At 50.9% G+C, this 24,045-nt stretch overlaps 10 protein-coding genes across 10 annotated transcripts; 4 read left to right on the plus strand and 6 right to left on the minus strand.

The window, feature by feature from the left end:
* Positions 1-267: 267 nt before the first annotated feature.
* On the plus strand, positions 268-858 carry UHO2_04790 (uncharacterized protein; the record flags this gene model as incomplete). The annotated part of the gene is made up of 1 exon (XM_041554606.1): positions 268-858. One exon carries the CDS (start codon positions 268-270, stop codon positions 856-858), a length of 591 nt encoding a protein of 196 aa, XP_041410540.1.
* Positions 859-1,240: 382 nt separating this feature from the next.
* UHO2_04791 (putative RPT4 - 26S proteasome regulatory subunit) lies at positions 1,241-2,467 on the minus strand (the record flags this gene model as incomplete). Its single annotated transcript, XM_041554607.1, has 1 exon — positions 1,241-2,467. The coding sequence occupies one exon, from the start codon at positions 2,465-2,467 to the stop codon at positions 1,241-1,243; it is 1,227 nt and encodes a 408-aa protein (XP_041410541.1).
* Positions 2,468-3,287: 820 nt separating this feature from the next.
* Positions 3,288-8,483, plus strand: UHO2_04792 (putative CHC1 - clathrin heavy chain; the record flags this gene model as incomplete). Its single annotated transcript, XM_041554608.1, has 2 exons — positions 3,288-3,466; positions 3,602-8,483. The coding sequence occupies 2 exons, from the start codon at positions 3,288-3,290 to the stop codon at positions 8,481-8,483; spliced, it is 5,061 nt and encodes a 1,686-aa protein (XP_041410542.1).
* A 344-nt stretch (positions 8,484-8,827) lies between these two features.
* On the minus strand, positions 8,828-10,598 carry UHO2_04793 (uncharacterized protein; the record flags this gene model as incomplete). Its single annotated transcript, XM_041554609.1, has 3 exons — positions 8,828-9,358; positions 9,449-9,579; positions 9,737-10,598. The coding sequence occupies 3 exons, from the start codon at positions 10,596-10,598 to the stop codon at positions 8,828-8,830; spliced, it is 1,524 nt and encodes a 507-aa protein (XP_041410543.1).
* Positions 10,599-11,065: 467 nt separating this feature from the next.
* UHO2_04794 (uncharacterized protein) lies at positions 11,066-11,825 on the plus strand (the record flags this gene model as incomplete). The annotated part of the gene is made up of 4 exons (XM_041554610.1): positions 11,066-11,255; positions 11,355-11,456; positions 11,551-11,628; positions 11,737-11,825. The coding sequence occupies 4 exons, from the start codon at positions 11,066-11,068 to the stop codon at positions 11,823-11,825; spliced, it is 459 nt and encodes a 152-aa protein (XP_041410544.1).
* A 224-nt stretch (positions 11,826-12,049) lies between these two features.
* Positions 12,050-13,810, minus strand: UHO2_04795 (uncharacterized protein; the record flags this gene model as incomplete). The annotated part of the gene is made up of 1 exon (XM_041554611.1): positions 12,050-13,810. One exon carries the CDS (start codon positions 13,808-13,810, stop codon positions 12,050-12,052), a length of 1,761 nt encoding a protein of 586 aa, XP_041410545.1.
* A 1,119-nt stretch (positions 13,811-14,929) lies between these two features.
* UHO2_04796 (putative Cell cycle regulatory protein) lies at positions 14,930-16,927 on the minus strand (the record flags this gene model as incomplete). Its single annotated transcript, XM_041554612.1, has 1 exon — positions 14,930-16,927. The coding sequence occupies one exon, from the start codon at positions 16,925-16,927 to the stop codon at positions 14,930-14,932; it is 1,998 nt and encodes a 665-aa protein (XP_041410546.1).
* A 1,171-nt stretch (positions 16,928-18,098) lies between these two features.
* On the plus strand, positions 18,099-19,451 carry UHO2_04797 (uncharacterized protein; the record flags this gene model as incomplete). Its single annotated transcript, XM_041554613.1, has 1 exon — positions 18,099-19,451. One exon carries the CDS (start codon positions 18,099-18,101, stop codon positions 19,449-19,451), a length of 1,353 nt encoding a protein of 450 aa, XP_041410547.1.
* A 603-nt stretch (positions 19,452-20,054) lies between these two features.
* Positions 20,055-20,657, minus strand: UHO2_04798 (calmodulin; the record flags this gene model as incomplete). Its single annotated transcript, XM_041554614.1, has 2 exons — positions 20,055-20,184; positions 20,332-20,657. 2 exons carry the CDS (start codon positions 20,655-20,657, stop codon positions 20,055-20,057), a joined length of 456 nt encoding a protein of 151 aa, XP_041410548.1.
* Positions 20,658-21,224: 567 nt separating this feature from the next.
* Positions 21,225-23,222, minus strand: UHO2_04799 (uncharacterized protein; the record flags this gene model as incomplete). Its single annotated transcript, XM_041554615.1, has 1 exon — positions 21,225-23,222. The coding sequence occupies one exon, from the start codon at positions 23,220-23,222 to the stop codon at positions 21,225-21,227; it is 1,998 nt and encodes a 665-aa protein (XP_041410549.1).
* Positions 23,223-24,045: the final 823 nt, after the last annotated feature.

The raw sequence follows: 24,045 nt of genomic DNA on the forward strand, positions 1-24,045 counted from the left end.
AGAAGCAATAGCACAGAAGCTGAGCTGAAGAGGAGAAGAGCAGAGGGGCCACCTTCTATCGACCGTCTGTCTCGTTAAAGTAGACCTCCCTCGCCTCCTCCCCCGCTCCCTCTCATCATCTTTCGCTCATATCATCATCCTCTTCTCCCAACCCCAACACTTCCACCATTGCGGAACTGTACACTGACAAACGAACACCATCACTTGCAAGACCATCACGTTCCTCTCCCAACTCCATCCCTCCCTCACATAGCATCGACCGCAAAAATGCAGCTCACATGCCTCCTCATCAGTGCCTCTCTCCTGCTCTCATCCGCCTTTGCGGCTCCAGCAGCATCCTTCGGCACCTCATCCCCGGCCCAACTCATGCTCAAACGTCAATATGAATCTGTCAACTACGACACGCTCATGCTCGGACGCGATGCAGCTGAACCTCTGGGCAAGCGCATTGTTTACAACCCTCACATCACCCAACCCACCGCCTCCACCGTCTGGGTAGCTGGCAATACATACCATGTCAAATGGGACACCTCAGACCAACCCCCTGAGGCAGCCAACTACACTGGTATCATCAAACTCGGTTTCATCCCCGAATCCGGCCAAGGTGGATACAACCTTCACTGGACCCTCGCCGATGGTTTCCTCATTCGAGATGGAAAGACGAGCATCACTCTGCCACAGGATCTGGAGGAGAGGAACGACTACATTGTCGTAGTGCTTGGCGATTCGGGTAACAAATCGGACAAGTTTACTATTAAGAAGGCTCGTTCCCTTGTCGATGGTCGAGAGGACCAGAATTTGGGAGAGATCATCGAGCAAAACATCAACGACGCTTTTGAGCAAGCTGGTATGCAGTAGATACCCAAAGAGCTTGAAAGGGAAGCATAGCCCATCCCTTGTTCGATTGCGCAATCCTGACATATCCTTCCTCACCCCAGCGACCTCTGACACTTTGTTGTTGTTGTAAAAAAAACCACACTTCACTTGACCTTTTATATATATATATCCCTGTTAGCACGATCTGCCATCGTCTTTCCATTCAGAGCACACACACACACACACAAAAGTTTCGTTTCGCTTGCGCTCATGTAATCGCTTCTTAGCATACTTTTCAATGGACACTCTCTTGGTTCGCTCACACAGACACACGGCTAGTCACTGTTGAGAGACTTGCAATATGCTTGAAAACTGTATGCAACTACTGTAAATGAAGATGAACGCTGCATCAGATGCCTTGCCCTCAGATGGCACTGTAATCGATCTTACTCTCATGCTTCTTAGCCTCGTGCAACTTCCTGACTGCCTTCATAAAGTCCTCCTGAACACAGTAATCCCTATCATCTCTGATGGCAAACATGCCGGCTTCGGTTGCTACATTCCTCAAATCGGCGCCGTTGAATCCATCACTTAGCTTGACAATCGCTTCGTAGTCCAATTCCTCCTTCTTAGCCACTGGTTTGGTGTGAATCTTTAGAATCTCCAATCTGGACTGTTCGTTGGGCAGCGGAATTTCGATCTTCCTATCGATACGACCAGGACGCATGAGAGCTGGGTCGAGTGTGTCGGGTCGGTTGGTAGCCATGATGATTTTAGTCTTGCCTAGGTAATCGAAGCCGTCCATTTGGTTGAGGAGTTCCATGAGCGTTCGTTGGATTTCACGATCGGCCGAGGTACCTTCGGAGAAACGTCGGCCACCGATAGCGTCGATTTCGTCCATGAAGATGATGCATGGTTCGTGTTCTTTTGCGTAACCGAACATTTCTCTGATCAGACGAGCCGATTCTCCGATGTATTTGTCAACGATAGCTGAGGAAACGACTTTCAAAAAATTGGTCTCGAGGGTAGATGCGACGGCACGAGCAAGTAGCGTCTTACCCGTACCAGGCGGTCCATACAACAGCACACCCTTGGGCGGCTTGATGCCGACCCTGATAAACAACTCTGGGTTCAACAAGGGCAATTCAATCACCTCTCTCAACTCTCTAATCTGATCTCCCAATCCACCAATGCCTGCAAAGCTGGCCGCTCCGGGATCCTCCATACTCATATTATACACCAACGGATCCACCTCTCTCGGCAGAATCCTCATAATCGTCAAGGTTGTCATATCCAACGAGACACGTACACCTTGCTTCAACTTGTGCTTGGGCACACTTGCTCGAATGCCCACAACATAGCGAGGTCCCGAAGAAGCTTTGACAATGTATCGTTCTTCATCCAGCTGTTTAAGCACTTCTCCGATGATCTGACCGACAGATTGAAGCGCCTTGATGTCATCTTCGCTTTTGTCGTAAGCCTTTTCGAGGTCTTTGAGGCCGAAACGGAGTTTCTTGAGGTTTTCCGAAAGTTGCTCGTGCTGTTTCAGAGCTTTTTTGTATGCTTTCAGTGCTTTGTCTTTGGCTGGATCGGTGGAGAGGATGGGTTCGGCGGGGGGTTGGGTGGAGGAGGAGGGTGTTGGGTCAGCCATGGTTGGTTGGGGGGGGGGGGTGGGAGCTCAAGTGTTGGCAGCAGAGGTTGGTGTTGGTCTGATGATGTCCTGTTGTCAAAGCGTCGTCGCTGACAGCTGAGTTGAGTTGGATCGACTGAGTGACGCGCGTCGCTGTCAGCTTGGACTTCTGGGCCGAGAGAAGGAATCGCGTCCGATCGAAAGCGGCAAAGTGTTGCTTGATCGAACAGGCCCAGCGCAGCTTGGGTTTTTGTTCGATCTGACAGGCTCAGGATTTGCGAAATTGAGACGCGTTTCGATTCTTGAATTCGATTCCAATCCATTTATTTCCAGGAAGAAGGAGAGAGGCAAAGAGAAAGGGAGAGAGAATATAAGGATTCGAGGTGGCCCGTGCGCAAACACACAACTCGGGACTGGCTCTGGCTCAGGAACAGCCACGTCAAGTCCGCAAAAGAGAGAGAGAGAGAGTGAGAGAAAGAGAGAAAGAGAGAGAGAGAGAGAGAGAGAGAGAGAGTGTGTGTGTGTGTCAGTATCACAACGCTTCTCACTAACACCATCTCCCATCCTCGTTGTGTATATTCTTTCCTTCTTCTCTTTCTTTATTCTTTTTCCTCTTCTTCTTCGTCTACCTCTATAAACAACACTCACTCACTCGCTCGCTTATCGACACCTAGGCAATCGACACCTAGGCAATCGACACCTAGGCAATCGACACCTAGGCAATCGACGGTCTCATCGGTTCTGCTAACCGCATTGTGCATCCATCGCCCACACCTATCATCCTTTCATTCCGCAGCAATAAGCTTGGTTCGTCGCGCGCTACATCACACAGCTCTTCACCATGGCGGACAAGCCCATCAACTTCTCAGAGCATGTCCAGCTCACCAACGTTGGCATCTCTCCCGAAAGCATCTCGTTCGCCAACGTCACCCTCGAGTCCGAGAACTTTGTCTGCGTTCGTGAAAGCATCAACGGTACCGACTCGGTCGTTATTGTCAACTTGAACGACATCAGCGATGTGTAAGTTGCAAAACCCGCCCGCCTTTAGAGTCCTTCGTCAAGCCTGCACCCTTTCCTCCAGCATGTACATTTCACACTCACACCATTCTCTCTGCTTTTCCCTGCCTTCATTTCCCTTCCCCTTGCTTCCGACAGCATGAGGAGACCAATCACCGCCGACTCGGCCATCATGAACCCTATCCAGAAAATCATTGCTCTCAAGTCAGCGCGGCAACTTCAGATCTTCAACATCGAGGCAAAAGCAAAAGTCAAGTCCCATCTCATCAACGACGATGTCGTCTTTTGGAAGTGGATCAACAACACCACCCTCGCTATCGTCACCGAGAATGCAGTATACCACTGGTCCATCGAAGGCGAAGCCGCCCCTGCTAAAGTCTTTGATCGTCACCTCAGCTTGCAAGGTACTCAGATCATCAACTACCGCGCAAGTCACGACGAAAAGTGGCTTGTTCTTGTTGGTATCTCGGGTAACCCATCTGGCGCACCCAATGCTTTCCGTGTCAAGGGTTCCATGCAGCTCTACTCGCGTGAACGTGGTGTCTCTCAGCCTATCGAGGGTCATGCCGCCGCCTTCGCAGAGCTCAAGTCCGATACCGCTCCCAACCCGTTCAAGCTCTTCACTTTTGCCAACCGTACTGCTACCGGTGCCAAGCTCCACGTCGTCGAGATCGACCACCAGAACGGCCAGCCTGCTTTCACAAAGAAGGCCGTCGATGTCTTCTTCCCGCCAGAAGCTACCAACGACTTCCCCGTCGCCATGCAGGTCAGCAAGCGTTACGCTATCGTCTACCTCGTCACCAAGTACGGCTTCATCCATCTCTACGACCTCGAGAGCGGCGCTTGCATCTACATGAACCGTATCTCGGGCGATACCATCTTTGTCACAGCAGAGCACGAGTCCACTAGCGGTATCATTGGTATCAACCGTAAAGGTCAGGTCCTCTCCGTTTCCGTCGATGAGAACACCGTCATTCCATACATCCTTCGTACGCTTAACAACTCGGACTTGGCCTTCAAACTTGCTTCTCGTGGTGATCTGCCAGGTGCCGATGATCTCTACTTGCAGCAGTTCCACTCGCTCTTCTCTACGGCACAGTACGGTGAAGCTGCTAAGATCGCCGCCAACTCGCCAAGAGGTATTTTGCGAACTTCGCAGACCATCGAGCAGTTTAAGCAGGTTCCCAACCAGCCTGGTACCCTCTCGCCTATTCTTCAGTACTTTGGTATCTTGCTCGAGAAGGGTACGCTCAACAAGTTCGAATCCTTGGAGCTTGCTCGTCCTGTGCTCAACCAGGGTCGCAAGCACTTGCTTGAAAAGTGGCTCAAGGAGAGCAAGATCGAATGCAGCGAGGAGCTCGGTGACATTGTCCGTCAACACGACATGAACTTGGCCCTCAGCGTCTACCTCCGTGCTAATGTGCCCAACAAGGTCGTTGCCTGTTTTGCCGAGACCGGTCAGTTTGACAAGATCGTCCTCTACGCCAAGAAGGTCGCCTACACGCCTGACTATGCTGCTCTCCTCCAGCACATCGTTCGCACCAACCCCGAAAAGGGTGCCGAATTTGCCAGCAGCTTGGTCGCTGACCAGTCCGGTCCCTTGGTCGACATTGAACGTGTCACTGACATCTTCATGAGTCAGAACATGATCCAGCAGGCTACTAGCTTCCTTCTTGATGCCCTCAAGGACAACAAACCCGAGCAGGCTCATCTCCAGACTCGACTGCTCGAGATGAACTTGGTCAACGCTCCTCAGGTCGCCGACGCCATTCTCGGTAACGAGATGTTCACTCACTACGATCGTCCTCGGATCGCCAACCTCTGCGAGAAGGCCGGCTTGCTCCAACGTGCTCTCGAGCACTACGAAGACAATGCCGACATCAAGAGGGTTCTTGTTCACACCAACCTTCTTCAGGCCGACTGGCTGGTCAACTACTTTGGAAAACTCACCGTGGAGCAGTCGCTCGAGTGTCTTTGTGAGATGCTCAAGGTCAACATCCGACAAAACTTGCAGGTGGTTGTTCAGATCGCTACCAAGTACTCCGACTTGCTTGGTCCTGTCAAGCTCATCGAGATGTTTGAGTCGTTCAAGTCGTTCGAAGGCTTGTACTACTATCTTGGTTCGGTTGTCAACCTTTCAACCGATCCTGAGGTGCACTTCAAGTACATTCAGGCTGCTACTCGTACTGGTCAGATTCGGGAAGTAGAGCGTATCTGCAGAGAGTCGAACTACTACAACCCGGAAAAGGTCAAGAACTTCCTCAAGGAGGCTAAGCTTTCTGATCAGCTCCCGCTCATCATTGTCTGCGATCGATTCGATTTCGTGCACGACCTCGTGCTTTACCTCTACCAGAACATGCTAATCAACTTCATCGAGGTGTATGTTCAGCGTGTTAACTCCTCGCGTACCCCTCAGGTCATTGGTGGTTTGCTCGATGTCGATTGCGACGAGGGTGTCATCAAGAACCTCCTTTCTTCCGTCACGGGACCTATCCCGGTTGACGAGCTAGTTGAGGAGGTGGAGAAACGTAACCGTCTCAAGCTGATCATGCCTTGGCTCCAGTCCAAGATCGAAGCTGGTTCCCAAGATCAGCCTCTCTACAACGCCATGGCCAAGATTGCTATCGATAGTAACAACAACCCTGAATCCTTCCTCAAGGAGAACAATCTATACGATCCCAAGGTTGTCGGTAAATACTGCGAGAAGCGTGATCCCTACCTCGCCTACATCGCCTATGCTAAGGGTTTCTGCGATGACGAGTTGATCTCGATCACCAACGACAACTCGATGTTCAAACATCAGGCTCGATACCTTGTCAAGCGTCGACAGTTGGATCTCTGGGCTCAAGTGTTGACTTCGGACAATGTTCATCGACGTCAGCTTGTGGAGCAGGTGTCTTCGACTGCTGTTCCCGAGTCGACGAATCCGGATGATGTTTCGGCAACGGTGAAGGCGTTCATGGCGGCTGATTTGCCTCATGAGCTGATCGAATTGTTGGAGAAGATCATTCTCGAGCCGTCGGCGTTCAGTGACAATAGGAGCTTGCAGAATCTTCTGCTTCTTACCGCGGTTCGTACGGATAAGGGTAAGGTGATGAATTACATCGATCGTCTCGATGGATACGATGTTGAGGAAATCGCCAAAATCGCTATCGACCACGGACTTTACGAGGAAGCATTCCGAATCTACTCCAAGGCAGAACAGCATCAAGATGCGATGAACGTTCTTGTCGAGCATATCGTTTCCATCGATCGGGGTCAGCAGTATGCTAACAAGCTCAACAAACCTGCGATCTGGTCTCGTCTCGGTAAAGCTCAGCTTGATGGTTTGCGGGTCAAAGATGCTATTGACTCCTACGTCAAGGCGGAGGACCCGTCGAATTATGAAGAGGTGATCGAAATTGCCGAACATGCCGGACGAGAAGAGGAGTTGATCAGATTCCTTCAAATGGCTCGTAAGAAAGCTCGCGAACCCAAGATCGATACCGAATACGCTTATTGTCTTGCCAAGGCAAACAGGTTGGCTGATATGGAAGAGTTCCTTTCAATGACCAATGTAGCTGACATCTTGAGTGTCGGTGAAAAGTGTTTCAACGATGAACTCTACGAAGCTGCCAAACTCTTGTTCACCAGCGTGTCGAACTATGCCAGGTTGGCTACCACACTGGTCTACTTGGGAGATTATCAAGGAGCGGTGGATGCAGCTAGGAAGGCAGGAAATACGAGTGTTTGGAAACAGGTTCATGCGGCTTGTTTGAGTAAGAGGGAGTTTAAGCTTAGTCAGATTGCAGGATTGGCGATCATTCCTCATGCGGAAGAATTGCCTGGGTTGATTAGAGCTTATGAAGCAGAAGGATTTTTTGATGAGCTGTTGGTGCTGTTGGAGCAAGCATTGGCATTGGAAAGGGCTCATATGGGGGTCTTTACTCAAACTGGCGTTGCCCTTGCAAAGCATAGACCGGAAAGAATGATGGAACACCTCAAGCTGTACTGGTCTCGTTCGAACCTTCCGCAGCTGATTAAAGTTGCTGAGCAGTGTCATCTTTGGTCGGAACTGGTTTATCTTTACACCAAATACGACGAGATGGATAATGCTGCGTTGGCAACGATGGAACATGCTGCGGATGCCTGGGATCATGATCAGTTCAAAGCGATCTTGCCTAAGGTTGCCAACGTCGAGATTTATTATAGAGCTCTTACGTTCTACTTGGAACAGCATCCCTTGTTGCTCAACGATCTCTTGACGGTTTTGGCCAAGAGGATCGATCATGGAAGGGTGGTGAGGATGTTTAAGAAGAAGGAGAACGATAATGTTCCGCTCATTCGAAGCTATCTTATGTCGGTCCAGGCGCATAATTTGGAAGCTGTCAATGATGCCTACAATGATCTGTTGATCGAGGAGGAAGATTTCGAGACGTTGCGAAGTAGCATCGATGGATATGATAACTTTGATGCTCTTTCGCTTGCTTCTCGTTTGGAGAAACACGATTTGTTGGAGTTCAGGAGGCTGGCAGCTCATCTGTACAAGAAGAACGGAAGGTGGAACGAGTCGATTGCACTCAGCAAAACGGATAAGTTGTTTAGGGATGCCATCGAGACGGCGGCGGTGTCGAACGATGAAGCTGTTGCAGAAGAGCTTCTGGAGTATTTCGTCGAGATTGGCAACAAAGAATGCTACGCAGCAACCCTCTTCGCTTGCTACGATCTGATCAGGCCAGATGTGGTGATGGAACTCAGCTGGAGACACGCACTCGCTGACTTTACCATGCCCTATCAGCTGCAGAGTATGAGGCACCAAAACGAAAAGCTGAACAAACTCGAGAAGCAGGTCAAGGAGAGGGCAAAGAAGGATAGCGAGAAGGAGAAGGAGGAGCAAGATGCTCCCATCATCGGTCCCGGTGGTTTGGGCGCGCCCAAGTTGATCACTGCCGGTGTGACGGGTATGGGTGGTGGAGGGATGGGTGGATATCCGAACAATCTCAATGGAGGCATGTATATGCAGCCCACTGGGATGTTCTAGAACCCTCACACTTAGTCTTGACTTTGTCTGATCGCTGGTCTTGGTGCCATGGTGAAAGCGGTTAGGTTTTCTTTGTATATTTCCCATCGTTGCGCGTATGTTTGCAAAAGAAGAAAGAAAGCTTGCTTGTTTCCCATTCTCTCTTGGTCTGCGATTGGGACTTGCAAGGTCTCATTGTGAACTCAACTTGGGCACCTGAGCATGATCAAACGTTCAAAGCACATCCGAGCAATGCTCTACCCGAGTTACACCGTTCATGCAACTACACACTGGCCCACACAAGACTGACGGCAGTCTGACGCAAGTATCCAAGGCAAAAAGGTGCGATTGCTGCAACTGGGCTATCATGCAACTCTAATGCGCTCCAACTGAGGAAGCAAACGATCAAACAGGCTGACCAATGCTGCATAGAGCTCTATCTGTCCATCTGCATGAGTAGCGAGTATATCTTTGAGCTCCTGTTGTTTTGCTAGATGAAAAAAGCTATGTTCCCGCATGACTTCGCTACTGAATGCCTGACTCGTATCGTGTGCACTGGTAACAGCATCCTGAAGCTCGTTTATCTTGCGATCCAACCTCTGCATCCGACCTACCCTCGTTCTTTCTTCGTCGACACCTCGGAGATGGTCGACTTTATCCTTCAAATATCCGGATATACCGGCACCGCGGACCCCGCCATGGCCATGGCCAGCACCATAGGGCGAGGAAAGAGAAGCGAGACGGTCCCGCTCGGAAACAACACCAGAGAGATAGTCTGTGAGTTCCTCAAAATCGACCTGTTTAGCGTCTCGAAGTTTAAGCACGGATTTATGTGAGCGAGAGTATGCAAGCAGAGCTTGCATTTGCGCTAGCGTTGCGTCTGTTGATTTCGCCGACTGTATGGCTCCAAAACAAAGATCAAATCAGTATGGCGCGGATAGATTGGTAGGGGTGAGGGAGGCGAGAGGGGGGTTGTGAGAACTTACGGTAACTCTCTCCAACCTGGCAAACTCCAACATAGCATTAGCGAACTTATTCAAAGGTTCCGTGATTCCACTTTCCAAATATCCCAGACCTTCGATACTAGTTGCGAAATCCTCGTAATCGGTTGAAAGATCTTCGATCGCGGTCCCCAATTGTGGTGTGTAGATATCGCCAAATGGCAGAGCTAAGGACAAGTCAGCCATCCGCCATTGCAGAGTCAGATAAGGATTCGTTCCATTGTCGGCGGTAGAAGGGATAATAAGGGGGTAAAAAGCGGTTTGGGTGCTTACCTGCAATGCGATTCCTATTCCGACTCAACACCCTCTCCGTGCCAGCCAAACTTTCTTCCAATTTATCGATACTCTCTCTTATCTCTTCAAACCTTTCATCGGGTTTCCGCACCTTGGAAAATGCGTTTAAGAAATGATCGCTTAGACTATCCAACAGACTAGGAGGACCTGCATTTTCCACCTGACTACCCGAAATCAAAGCCGATGCGCCTGTTGCTGTACTGCTTGAACTGTGCTGTGCTGTGTGGGCATGCATGTCAACTTGCCATTCTGAACTTTCCAAAAACTTGCACAACAACTGACTCCTTTGCAGTGTGGGATGTCTACAGATCCTCTCGAGGAAGAGCTGGAGATCTTGTTGTCTCTTGCCGATGAATTCAGCGCTGAAACGGTCACCTGTTAGGTACTCCAGCCGATGTTTGTCGGGGAGTGGAGCGACAACGCAAGCGGGGAAATCACGTTTTAGACCTTCACGGAGGAAAGTAAAATCGTTGAACCGTCGACGGGTGGACATGTGAGTACGAGAGAAGTGCGCGAGGTTGGTTTCTGCTCGAATGCCGTAGGAGATGAACGAGTCTTTTTGACCTTCGAGTTCTTTACGTGGTTCTGTGACTTGGACCATCAAATATCCCGCCCAGGCTAGAGAGGTGGGATCATCGGAGGAAGAGTTGACATTGCGTGCGAGCGGATTGGAGGAGGCGGCGGAGGAGGAGGAGGATGAAGAGGGGCCAGCGATCGCATTGGGGTTGGAAGAGGAGGTGAAGGAAGGAGTGGTGGAGAACACGGGTTGAGAGTTGGATGTGGCAGAATCACGGTTCTCCCAGGTGACCGAGGTAAATGTGTCTTGTTCGTCGGCGTTCATTTTTGGCAAGTGCCAAGGTGGATCCGGATAGAGGGTTGCGGTGACGATGGTGTTGGGTGGGAAGGGTGCAAGAGAGATGATGGTTCGGCCATCCGCTCTTTCTAAAGTGAGGCAAATTCCCTCGATTTCTCCACTCAAACACACGCAAGAGCAGGCAGGCTGTGTGCCGCGTGGGTATCGCGCACGGACCCGCACTCTTCTTTTGAAAATGTTTCCTCTCTCACCCTAACAGAGAATCGATTTCTCGACTCGGCGTGAAACAACTGCATTTTGCCCACTTGCCACTTGCCACCTTCCACACATCCACACATCCTATCATCCTATCACCCTTCGCAACACTGTCTCTGCCTCGACTAGCGCGAGAAACGACGTTTCATCAAACAGCTAGGAACACAACCTACCCAACTTCCAGCCAAAGAGCACGTACACCTCATCGCACAGTCGAGGCGTTGAGACATTCGCCCACGATGTCACTCCCATACGCAGCAGACGCAGAAACCTCTCTCTCCGCCTCTGAACTTCAAGTTCTTAAACAACAATACCAAACAGAACTCGCTGCAGGCCATGTAACAACGCAAACCAAGTTCAACTATGCTTGGGGTCTAGTCAAGAGTCAAAATAGAGCCGAGATGAGCGTTGGTGTTGGTCTCCTAACTGGTACGTCGCCCGCTTTGCTTCTCCCCTTGTTTTGAGGCTTTCATCTCTCTACTGACCTAGTTGCTCCATCCTCTTCTGCTGGGGTGTGGTGGGGAGTAGAAATTTACCGTTCCGATCCACCAAGAAGGAGAGAATGTCTCTATTATCTTTCCTTGGGGCATTATAAGATGGGCAACTATGACGAGGCGAGACGGTTTAATGGTAAGTCTCCTTCCCCCCACCCCGGCACTCTTCTGAAAAGGATATGGCATATGTGAGCTGACTTGTTGGTCTTAATGTGGTGTGGGTCGTATAGCGGTTCTGATCGAGAGAGAACCGAACAATCTTCAAGCACAAAGTCTTAATCAGCTTATTGAGAAGGGGGTTGCTCGCGGTAAGTTGCCCCTTCACTCTCTTTCCCTTAGGCTCTTTGATGCTATGTTGCAGTACTTATGCTCACTCACCCTCAAACGCTGCTTTTGGCGATGGGTGGGAATGATAGAGGGATACTTGGGAATGGCGTTGATCGGAGGAGCAGCAGCAGTAGCAAGTATTGCTCTCGCTGGTTTGATGCGTCGTGGGCGTCGCTAGTCTCATCTTTTGCCCCCTAGCTTCCTTGTTTCCTTCTTTGTCGTCATTTGCATGTATTCTACCCTTCTCAAGATCCGATCGCTAGCTTTCAAGAATCAATCGGTTTACGCACAGCAGAGAATGACACGGTGCATGCTATCTTAAGCTTCGCAAAGCTGCATTGCCATTCAAGCCTAATCAGACTGGGGGCTCAAACCATTCGTGCGCACCTCGGTCTAACTACGTTACAAAGCAGAGCCAGGCTCAAGTGTACGCCATTGAACAGCGGGAACAGTGGGAACAGCAGCGGGAACATGTTCCTTCCCCTTTCCCTTTCCCTCTCCCACGCCCATACTAACCGCAGGCGTGGACATACTCCGGACGTTATGATTCACATGTACGACAACCGATCTTCGACTGTGTTTGCTTCCCTTGCTGTTATTCCTAATGACCTGGGTGGTGGTGAGGGTTGGATCTTGGATCATTCTGCTATTCACCACTACTGCCGGTGCTGGATGCTGGGGTTGAGGGGTGTAAGGAGTGGTAAGTTTTGTACCTGAATTTGGGACTCGATAGAATCCTTTCTCCTTTTCCCCCATCTCCTTCTCCTCCATCCCCTTCTTCCCCTTCTCCTCTCCTACTCTCTTTCTTTTATTCCCCGGCTGCCCGCCATTCTCTCGCCGTTGGGGCCATTCAATCGGCGAGTTAGCAAACGGAAGACTTTCCGGCCCAATCACCGGCAAATCGCTCACCGCTCCCTTATACAGCCAATTCTCAGGCCACCTCCTCCCGCCAAGATTATTAACCACCATTGCCCAGGCGACCACAACCAAACTCCCAATGACGGTAATCGGCACTAACCACCATCCCAATCTCTCAGTCGGTTCACTTGTCACGCTTAAAAGTGCAAATGCTGCTCCTGGAGGGTGAACGACCCCCAACAACTCCATAACCAGCACCGCTGCACCAACGCTCGATGCTGCTGCGGCCCAGTCGAACCCATAGACCCCAGACACGGAATAATTGGTGGTTGTGAAAGCTAGCTGGATCGCCATGCCGATGATGTAAGAGAGCGTGTTTCCGAGTAAGATGTTCTTCGGTTGAGCAAGAGGGGTTCGGTAAGCGTAGAACGAGACTACTGCTTCCGTGGCGAAGGCTCCGATGATGAGCGGTGAGTGGTGAGAACGGTGGAATGGCGAGCGAGAGAGGAGCGAGAGCAACGAGATGATTACGAAGGCAGAGATGGTGGTGTGGATTGTGTCGGTGATGTGGGAACGGGTTTGGGCGGAATACATCTGCATCAATTCCAGTCGGTTGGTTGAGGGGTTACGCAATTGGGCCAGAGATCCAGATGAGCCAGTTACGGGGAGGCCCAAGGAGAGGATTCGGCCACAGATGTAGTGGAATCGGTTAAAGGCTGCGTCCGAAGGGGTCAAGCGACGGGATGGGGGTGTATGGGGGTGTGAAAGAGGTCGAAACCCGAGGAAATGGGTTAGGGGATAGAGTGCTGATAATGTCTTGTGGTATTGATCGCCTCTTTCCACTTCTTCGTCGCTGCAAGAAGAGGAGATGTGGTGCTTTGCGCTGTCCTTCTTATGATCAGAAGAAGAAGGGTTTTGACTTGTAGTACTATCCTCCGTACTAGGCGTGTTGTAGTTCTGCCCGCCTCCCGCTCCACCCCTATTCGTAGCAGTGCAAGTAGACCTCTGTACGGGTGCAGACGTTGGTTTCTTCTTCCATACTCTTCGGAAAGGCTTGGCTTGGACCGCACGCATTTCTGTTTCTGGAATCTCTCCCTCCTTAGGGGGCTGGGGTTGGTCTTCAACAGAAGCACGAGATCCATGTGTGGAGATGTTTTCTATGAATCGACCGGCTTGAGGGTGCTTTTTCTTTCCTCCTCCTGCGCCAGCCTCCGGCGCCAAGCGGGTTTCAGTGCTGGAAGGAGCATCGACCCCACTCGTTGAGGCGGTGGGATTGGTGGTCTCCTCCTTCGCTGTGGTCGACATTGTGGATGCGTCCTGCGATACTATCTTGTTTGCGAAAAGTTGCCTACTTGAGCTCGAACTTGTGTCTTGTGAGCCTAGTTGGGGGGGGGGTTCTGTAAGATCTGTCCTTCCGGCAATTTGGTTTCTTCGAATGAGGCGCCGTGAGCGTCTGTGACTGAAAAGGAGAGTAAGAAGGCCCTAGGGGTGGTAAGAATGGAGGCTGTATGCGCACCAACCGCAACGCCAACAAGGGTATACCGAACGGATTCGAACGAGTTAATGGAAGTGATGGTCAGGAAGAACCACGACCCAACATCATCCAAGCGGCATACAATCATCTCCAGCATCATCCAAGCGGCATAAAATCATCTCCAGCATCATCCAAGTGGCATACAATCATCCCAAACATCACTCATCATGCCTCGGGCATAATCTTGTTCTTTCAATTGACACCCAAAGACAAAAAAAAAAGTGGAGCTAGACGCTCTCCTGACCGGGTCGTTCTCCATTCGCTTGCAAGCAGTCATACGCTGCCGAGCTGAACAAGGGCCGCACCTGGACAACTCTCTCTAGAAAAGCCTTTGTGCCAAAAGAGGCAGAGCAGAAGAATGATCACCATCCATCCTCCCCGACGGCACAAGTGGAACAAGTATGCCAGCCACGGAGAAACGGAGAAAAAAAGCCAGCTATTCAAGTTGCTTGGCTATGCTAGCCGATCTTGCTGCTCCCGTGAGAATGACACCTCGAGCCGAGAGATGAGATGCCGATGCTGAACCGAACCGAGGGTTGGCTGTAGCAACGCTGACGAGTGCAAACCTCGACAATCTACGGCAATCGATACGGCTGGAAGCATGTCATTATGCCGCGGTGCTGCAGCCACGGAAAAAAGAACCAATAAAGTAAAATAAATGCAAATAATCCGGTTGCCGTTGCAGTTGCCGTTGCAGTTGCCGTTGCGGTTGACAGCTGGATCGGCAGATCGTGGAAATTGCTCTCTCCCGATCCGATTTACATCGCTCCGCACCACCATACGAAAAGGCGTGGAATCAGACATCGCTCGGCATAGAGCAACACATCCTGCAGTATTGTGAATAACGCCATCGAGTATTGGTTTACAGTACTGTACATGATATCTGGTCTTCAACGAAGTTTGGCAAAAGGATTAAAAGCCCCGCCTTCTACGCCACCTCTCCCCCCTCCCCCTCTTCCCGCGCCTCCACCGCCACTGGCCCTACTACTCAAGCCTAGATCCCAAAACCTAAGCGTTTCATCCCCAGCGCCCGTAACAATCGTTTCCCCTCCTGGACTCATACTTAGATACAGCACCCTCATTGTATGCCCTGTAAGTGTCGCCACTTGTTGCATCGTTGGATACTTCCATACCGTGATTTGATTCTGTACCGTCCCTCCACTATATCCATGTGTACTTATCAACTCGTTGCTCGTTTTACTCCACCCAAGGTTACAGACCTGACTCCCTGTATCCACCTCGTTCAGCATCGTTCCGGTAACCGTGTTCCAGAATCTGATTTTCATATCCACAGTACCACCCCCTGACGCGAGGATGCCTTGCTGATGCGGACTCCAAGCAATAGCCTTGACCGCAGCCGTATGTTGGGTAAACCGATGCAGCGGTGTTTCGAGGAGAGAATCCCAGATTAGGAGGCGATTGTCGTTTCCACCCGAAGCAAGTTGGTTCGTATCCGTGTTCCATTTGAGACCACAAACTTCTTGACGATGTGCTCGAAGTGTGCGAATGTGTTGATCCGGCGCTCTCACATCCCTGTGGTAGATAGTTCTATCTCTTGAACCCGAAGTCAGAATAACCTCATTCCAAGCCAACGATCCTACTCGCTGAGTATGGCCCCTCATTGTCCTCAAAAGTTTCTGCTTTTCGACATCCCATATTTGAACCAAACCTTTCTGAGTCCCAATCGCTAAATGGCTCCCACTATTAGCCCAATTCAACCCAGTCACAACATCGTTACTATACTCTTTCAAATCGCACAACTTGGTAACCGACGAATTGTCTGCAGACCAGAGGTATACACAGGTGCCCAGTCCGACACCGAGGACGTTCTTATTTGACCAATCGACGAGGTTTAGGTAGAAATCGTTGGCAAGATCGGGCGCATCCAAAACTTTATACGGTACCTTGCTCAACACTCTCGCCGGTTTCCGTGGGCTGAGCAGCAAACTCCTACTCTCCGCCTTTACCGGCGACAAGCTGTATGCTCGATGATTAGGTGAATCGAGCGTTTCAACCGACTGAGATGCTAGCCCTCCGAAAAGGCCTCCCGTTCTCGGAGCGCTTCCACCTAAATCGTCATCGCCCGCAATGCCAAAATCAACCACTCTGCCTATGCCCGACCCGCTGCGACCAGGTGTGCGAGTATGCGAAGGACTATAACTGAAAAGATTCCTCTTTGTCGGCGTTGCAGGAGATGCCAAGCCGCCCGTATGACTTGAATGCCTAGTGGCACTAGATCCACCACTCGTATGCACACTCGAGCTGGAACTAGAGGCAAAGTTGGCCCTCTGCGTTCTACTCGGTGAGCCAGGCAACGCAGCATCGGCACCAAACAGCTCTGAGCTCAACAGCGAAGAGAAAGCCTGATTCGCCTCTTCCTTGTGCGCATCTGTATCCACCGCCACTTTCCGCTTATGCCGATGCAATGTAGACGGATCATCAGCTATCAACTGATACGCTATATGCAGATCCCTTCCATCTCTCTGTGGGATGTATCGATCAACGTAGCTATTCGCAAGCACCTTTTTGCTGGGGGAGCAAGATTTGATGCTGGAAGAAACTGACAGGGCTGACCGTGAAGATTCTCCCCCACGAGAAGCTACTCCTGCAAGGTTGGTTAGGCTGGAAGATCGATGTGCACTACTGGTGGTGGTGGTGGTGGTGGTGGTGGTGGTGGTGGATTTACGTGCATGCGGTGCATCTCGAGATGAAGGTCCGGGTATGGAGATGGGAGAGGTTGCGGATGCTCCTGCAAGTAGACGATCGGTGGTAGAACCGAGTAAAGCATCTGTTGTTCTACTGGAGCTGTCTCGTTTGGAAGAAGAGGAGGGTGTGGATGCGCCCGAAGATTGACTTCGTAGCCTCCGACCGAATTCGGTGTTGTACATGGTGGTAGTAGGAGAAGGCGAGGGCTACAAGCGACGGAAGCCGCTGGCGCCTTGTTGTTCCGAAAGCTCTAGAAAACAGGTTGCTTTAGAGATGGGGCAAGATGTTTCGAGCGGAACTGCTGGATGAGAGGCTGATAGATCGTGTGAGTTGATTGTTTGAATTAGATAGAGCAAGACGTCGGGATAGAATGTTGCGGTGCGCGAGTGATGCGAAGACAGAGCCGAGGTCTACTGCAACGTTATCGCTGCGCTCCTAGGTAGCTGGATATGTACCGGCTACTTCAAGCCGATGCATCTAAGCGAGTGCCTGAGGTCCGATTGAACAGATGATAGGAAGGGTGCTATCTAATCTGAATGCTGCGCTCTTGCATGCGTAGATGAGCCGGTGTTGGGTCGTCCGTAGGCTTTGTTATGGGTATCCAGAGGAGAGTGAGTGGAGGTGTGTGGAGGTGTGTGGAGGTGTGTCTGTGCGATCCGTCTACTCTGTTTGCTTGGTTGGATGTCGATGCTGTCTCTGATCCACTGCGTCTTGCAGCAACACTCTAGAAAGCTCGCCAAAGTGATGATTGCGAATAAGGGTATAAAGATGTGGAAAGACGACAAACAAGGTGTGGCTGCCATCCAAAGGTGTTGACGGGAGAGAAATCAGAGTTCAGCCATCAACAAACGCAGCAGTAGCCGAGTCTCTTCTGTGTTCGGTTAAGCGACTCTGTGACACCTTTTCGATCGCGCCTTTGCCAAACCAATCCATCCGCTCGAGATTTTATTTTCGAAGAAAAAAAGAAGAAAGAGGATGTTAGAGTGCAGAAATCAAACGTGTTAGTCATGATGACTACTCCTGACTGCGCTGAACTGAGAACCTCCACGTTTTGCTGGGCGATCCTGAAAAAAAAAAAAAAAGAAAAAAAAAGTTGCGATTCGGTATCAAAAATTTGGCCTTTGCTCACTCTATTTTCTTGTGCCACGTTCCAATCTTGTCATCATCTTAACCAGACATCTTTGAGGCACTCTTCAGCTTCCAGCTCGAGCTTCTGACCTGCCATCAAACCGACTCCCACTCCTTGGGCTGCATGGAACTCGGGTGCCATCGAACTGGATCAAACCGCAATTCTCACCAACTGATAGCAACTACACCTCACACATCCGGCTCCCACTCAAGCTGGTATCAACCATGCAGCATCCAGCAACGTCAACCCCAGGAGAAGGGGAAACAGAAACCTTCTCCCCCATCCTACCTTCCGCACGAATCCAATCCTCCACCCCGCTCACAATCCCTCAACTCCAACAACTCGCAAACTCAGGTGACACTGGAGCACAAGTAGATCTACGAACAATCGAATCTCAACAAGCTTTCTCCTCCTCTTCCCATCCTACAGCTCCGAAACAGAAATTGGTTCCACCGAAAGGATGGTTGCACTTTGTAGCAGGTGGAGCAGGAGGGATGTGTGGAGCTATCATCACTTCGCCCCTCGATGTGGTCAAGACGAGGTTACAATCCGATTTGTACAGGACCAAGGCTTCCACCTCTATGCCTCTACAGAGCGGGCAAGGAGTGTTTGCGAGAGTGACAAGGTTAGCCTATCACTTTGTCGAAACGGGGTATTTGCTGAAAGAGATTAGTACAACAGAAGGGCCTCGAGCCTTGTTCAGGGGACTGGGGCCGACGTTGGTGGGAGTAATTCCAGCGAGAAGTATCAATTTCTACACTTATGGAAATGGCAAGACCTTGATAGCAGAAAGGTTCAATGGAGGGCAAGAGACAAGTTTGGTTCATCTTGGTGCGGCTGCGCTGGCTGGAGTTGTGACTGCGACGGCTACCAACCCCATTTGGGTAGTCAAGACTCGACTACAACTTGGATCTCGACAGAAAGAATGCAACCCTACTCCTGCTCGATCAACACAAGCAGCAGTAGGGGAAAGACGAGCAGGAGTAGCACAACACCACACAACTGCAGCAATTCGATCACACAAGACTCTCGGAGCGTTTGGCGAACCAGCGTTCTTCCACGCATCAAAAACTTCTTCTGCTTCTTCGCTCAGCTCTTTCCAAATGTCCCTTCACATAATCCGCACAGAAGGTCTCAAAGGTCTATACAAAGGCATGTCAGCTTCCTACCTCGGTGTGGCAGAGGGCACGATCCAATGGGTTCTTTACGAAAGGCTTAAACGTATCCATTCCCCCTCATCCCCCCATTCCTCCTCCTCTGCCGTGGTGGAAACTCCAAAATCCAAGTTATCAAGTTTGGTCGGTGCAGCAGGAACAGCCAAGTTGGTAGCCAGCCTAATCACCTATCCGCACGAAGTAGTAAGGACTAGATTAAGACAACAAGTTGCACCTGGTCAAAAGCCTAAATATACAGGCTTGTTGCAAACCGTGAAGTTGGTTTATAGGGAGGAAGGATTGGCGGCATTGTATGGTGGATTGAGCGCACATTTGTTAAGGGTTGTGCCAAATGCTGTGGTTATGTTTAGTATTTATGAGATGACCTTGCGCTTGGCGACCAAGGTTGAGCATGAGGAATAGAGTCCGAGACGAGGATCAGAGGCAGAGCAGAGGCAGAGCAGAGGCAGAGCAGGGGCAGGGGAACAGTTAAGGCAAGGGAAAGTGAACTTGTATCTGTACTTTTGCAATACACCTCTCTGTAGCATCTTTACCTGCCATCTTGCGTGTATAGTTGTCTTTCAAAGCTTCCAGAGAAGCTGAAAGCATAGCAGAACGCTCCAGCAGAGCAAACCTTGTCACTCAGCGATCCTCGGAAGCGATGTCGAAACGCTCTCACTTCTCTGGCATCCACACATTCAAAGCGAGCGATTGCTGCAAAGTTCGGGGCGAGATAAGCTGGTATTTCAAGAATCGTGTTTCGTTTCGGTTTCCTGATCATCACAACAAAGCCTGCAGACAACAGCATGAACCTCATGATCGTCGTAATTGAGACCATCTGAAAGCGATCCCATCTCGGGATTACGTGTGTGCTGTGTGTGAAAAAGGGTCCTCCAACAACGGCGTGCTAATGGTGTTTTCTTTTTCTGTTTCCTTTTTTTTACTTGGACAGCATCATCTATTACCACCAATCGAGAGGGAGACAGAAGGCTCAGTATCAATTATAAAAGGTTACAGGAAAGGGATTCAAGGGTGGAGTATGCAACGTACCTTGACAAATTCATCATAGTTAATCTGACCATCGCCATCGACGTCGGCTTCACGGATCATTTCGTCGACTTCGTTGTCTGAAAGTTTCTCGCCCAAGTTGGTCATGCTGCGGCATCCAGGAAAAGCAAAAGGAAGAACAAATGTCAGCATTCTCTCTTGCCTCGGTTCAAGCTCTTTTCTCTTGATGCTCGGGGAAACAGACTTGGTTCACTGTCTCTTGACTATCGCTCAGAGCCAGAGAAAAGGCACTTACACATGTCGCAACTCAGCACTGGAAATAAAGCCATTTCCATCCTTGTCAAACACCTTGAAAGCCTCTTTGATCTCCTCCTCGCTATCGGTATCTTTCATCTTTCTAGCCATCATAGTCAAGAATTCTGGGAAATCGATGGTTCCATTTCCATCAGCATCCACCTCGTTAACCATGTCACTCAGTTCTGCTTCGGTTGGGTTTTGACCCAAAGAACGCATAACGGTGCCGAGTTCTTTGGTAGTGATCGTTCCATCTCCATCCTTGTCGAAGAGGGAGAAAGCTTCTTTGAATTCGGCGATTTGGTCTTCGGTGAGTTGGTCGGCCATTGTGGAATGATCTTTTGCTGGTCTGAGATCGGCGGAACAGGCGGAGGAGGCAGTGGATGAAAAACAGGGATTCGGTGATGGTGATGGTTGTCGAGGTGGGGGTCTAGAAGCAAGGTAAGCGATTGCAAGTGTGCAAGCGTAAAACGTCGACCTTGGCAGGCCGCGGTTGCGGTTAGAGCTGTGCCGGCCGAGTTCACTCTCCACTCGTCGTCGAAAACTCCTTGGCTCGTGCGTTGCTTCGAAAATGAATGTCTCGGACGGTAAAAGCCAATCGCGCGTGTGTTTTCGAGCCTTATCTCAGCAGCAGCTGCTGAAAGAAATACGATTGCTGTGCTCTAGTGCTTCCTTGCTTTTAAATTAGAGCGTGATGGCGACAGGCGCTGTCACCCGTCTTGAGTGGCCGTTTCGGTGTCTCTCTGACACTCTCAACGGCCGCACAGATCAACGCTCAGACCATCGAGATACGAAGCAACAGAACAGGCATAGTGAGCAAACTGTATGAACAAACACAAAAGCATGTTGCGCAAAGCGAGCAAGATTCACATTCCAATGAAAGCGGAGGAAAGCCTATCTAGACCAAGTCCAAGTAACAGGAGTAGTAACGCCACTACTCGACAAGGCTTCTTGAAACTTATCCGACTCCAACTCTTCCGACCATTCCTGTGCGATTCTGTAGGCACCTCTACCGAACTTATCGCCACCAGTCCAACCTGCTCTGTCACTTGGGGTTCTATCCGCCGTCGCTGAATCCGAACTTTCCTTCTCCCCTGCAGGAGGAGGAGCAGGAGTTGATGGTCGGGAAGGCATTCGTTCAGCACGCAACAGTTTGGCTTGGAAAGTGGCTCTTGGTGCACTACTTGCGCCTGCTCTACTAGTATTACCTGTCCCACCATTACGCGATTTGGTACCATAGGATGAACCTGTACCGACAGTACCGCCGCCTTGACGCGAGGGCGCGACGGAGTTGTATCGCGAAACAGCCATAGAGGGAGCGAGCAAGTTGGGTGCTGAAGCAGATTGTTCTGGTGTTCGTGTGACTTGTTCTTGGTCTGCTGCATCTTTGTCTGTTCTGAACGCATCTTTGGCTTTACGAGACCAACTTTCGCTACCACTGGCACTGTCAGAAGCGAGTTTGGAAGAGGAGGCCACTCGATGCATGTCTTTACCGAGCGAGTTTTGTATCGCACGTCGTCGTGGATCTGCTGAAGCTGTGATACGCGAAGGAGGTGGGCTTGCAACTTGGAGAGGCGGGCTTGCAACTTGAAGAGGTGTAGCCCAACCCGAAGCTGCCACTGAGCCAGCAGCGGAAGGGTTGAGACTCGACAGACCCGACTTCTTGTTTTTGCCCTTCTTGAGTTTACGAGTGAGTTGAGCAACAACATCGCGGGCGTCAGCTGCAGCTGCAGCGGCCTCTAGCCTTCGAACGAGCTGGTTGGCACGAGCGGATCGACGGACGAAGAACTCCATGCCGAGCGAAAGATGTAGGGACATGTACTCGTGACCTTGATCGCTCCAGATCATCTGAGCAGGGGAGAATCCTTGGTCATCGTCGATCACATCGTGCATCCTCCTTTCGACAGAAGAGTGGAGTCGACTGCTTCGGACCCTGCGAGTAAGAGGGGTCGACTGGAGCACGACGGGAGAAGCTGTGCCGGAAGGAGCTGCTGAGCTGACCGTGTCAAAGTTGGAACAGTAGAAGCGACTGAGCCAGCCATTCTCAGGGTCAGGTTGACCCCAGGATTCGGCGTCCCCCTTCTTGATTTGGTAGACATCGGCATCCTGACCGTCATCTGGGAATCGCCAGACGAGTCCAAAGTCGAGTTCAAGACGAGCAGACTCGGCTCTGGCACGTGCACGGGCTGCTGCAGCACCAGCAGCAGTGGCAGGAGGAGCGAGAGTAGTGTTGCCAGCAATAGCATTGCTTTGGGTCTCTTGATCGCTGTCGCTCTCGGAGTCGGAATGAGAGTCATCATCTGCAGCATTGGCGTGGTTTCCGGCAGGAGCAGCCTCTCCTTGCTCATCAGATTGAGGCTGAGATACCTGGAAGAGGGAATGCCAAGTGGAATCGGTATCGAATCGTAAAGAGACATTCTCAGGATCGTACCCTTTGAACGAGAGCGGGATTACATGGGTGACCGTTCGAGGCTGAGCGTTGATGTTGAAAGGCTCTCGAGCGCCAGGACGGTTGAGGAGGTTGAATCGATAGAGTTCTTCGTCAGCCTGCTCTCGTTGGGCTTGGGCGACTTCTGCTTGGGACAGAGTGCTGGGCAGCTTGCGTGTGACACGCAGACCAACACGCCAGTCCTTGTTGGCAAAGTGAGTGGCGATAAGCTCGTGCTCAACGGCATGCTTCCAGGATCGGTTGAGAGCGCGGATGCCAATGTAGAGGGTAGCAGGGTCACAGTAGAGGAAGATGTGACGAAGGAGTTCGTTGGGCAGTTCGGGTTTGGCATGACTGGGAGCTGAGGATGGTTGAGAAGAGGCAGGAGTCGAGGTGGAAGAGGACTGGGCAGAGGTGAAGGAAGCACCCGCTGATTTGCTGCGGGCGAGCGGTACTGCACTCATCTTGACGATCGGTGATGTTGTTGTTGTTATTGGTGGTGGTGGTGGTGGTGGTGGTGGTGTGGTGAGAGGAACTTAAGGGAAGCAGATGATGAAGAGAGTTGGGGCTCGAATGCCTGCAAGATGCTGAGCAAAGCAAGAGTTTGTGAAATGCTTCGAAACTAAAAGTTTGATGTTTCCAGCGGGATGAGCTATAGGGCGTGATAGTAGGCTGAGATGAATGGCGGATCTTATGAACCGATTTGGGGGACAGATGGCAGGAGGATGCGGATGAGAGTGGTAGATAATCCTGATCGCTGACGTTCAAGGAAAACGTTGTGAGGGTTGTATCGACTTTAAGGATGCTGTAGACTGATTGTGCGATTGTCTGCTGATAGAGTGTGGATAAGAGAAGAGGAAGAGGATGATGAATGAAGCTGATGAATGACGATGGTGTCGATGGTGTGACAGATGTGGGATGGCAAGGCAAAGAGCACCAAGAGACGGCCAAATCAATCACAGCAGACAGGCAGACAGCACAATCAATCAATCACAGTTCACATGCTCAGCCCGCTCGAACGCTTGCGGAGAGAGAGAGAGGGAGAGAGGGAGAGAGGGAGAGAGGGAGAGAGGGAGAGAGGAAAGTGGCGAGCAGCTGTCTGACTGCCTGCCTGCTGCAGAGGTGCAGCTGATTGGGCGCCCTTTTTCCCCACACTCGCCCCACCTTTTTATCGCGTTGCTGCTGCTGTGATTAGAGGGTGAGGATGCAAGATGCCTACAGGACAAGCCAAAGAGGCAGGTCAAGGCTGCTGCGGCAACTCCCCTTTTCAATTTGGCTCCCCAGGCT

This window comes from Ustilago hordei, assembly GCF_900519145.1.
Source record: "Ustilago hordei strain Uho2 genome assembly, contig: UHO2_contig_10, whole genome shotgun sequence".
Classification (NCBI taxonomy): domain Eukaryota; kingdom Fungi; phylum Basidiomycota; class Ustilaginomycetes; order Ustilaginales; family Ustilaginaceae; genus Ustilago; species Ustilago hordei.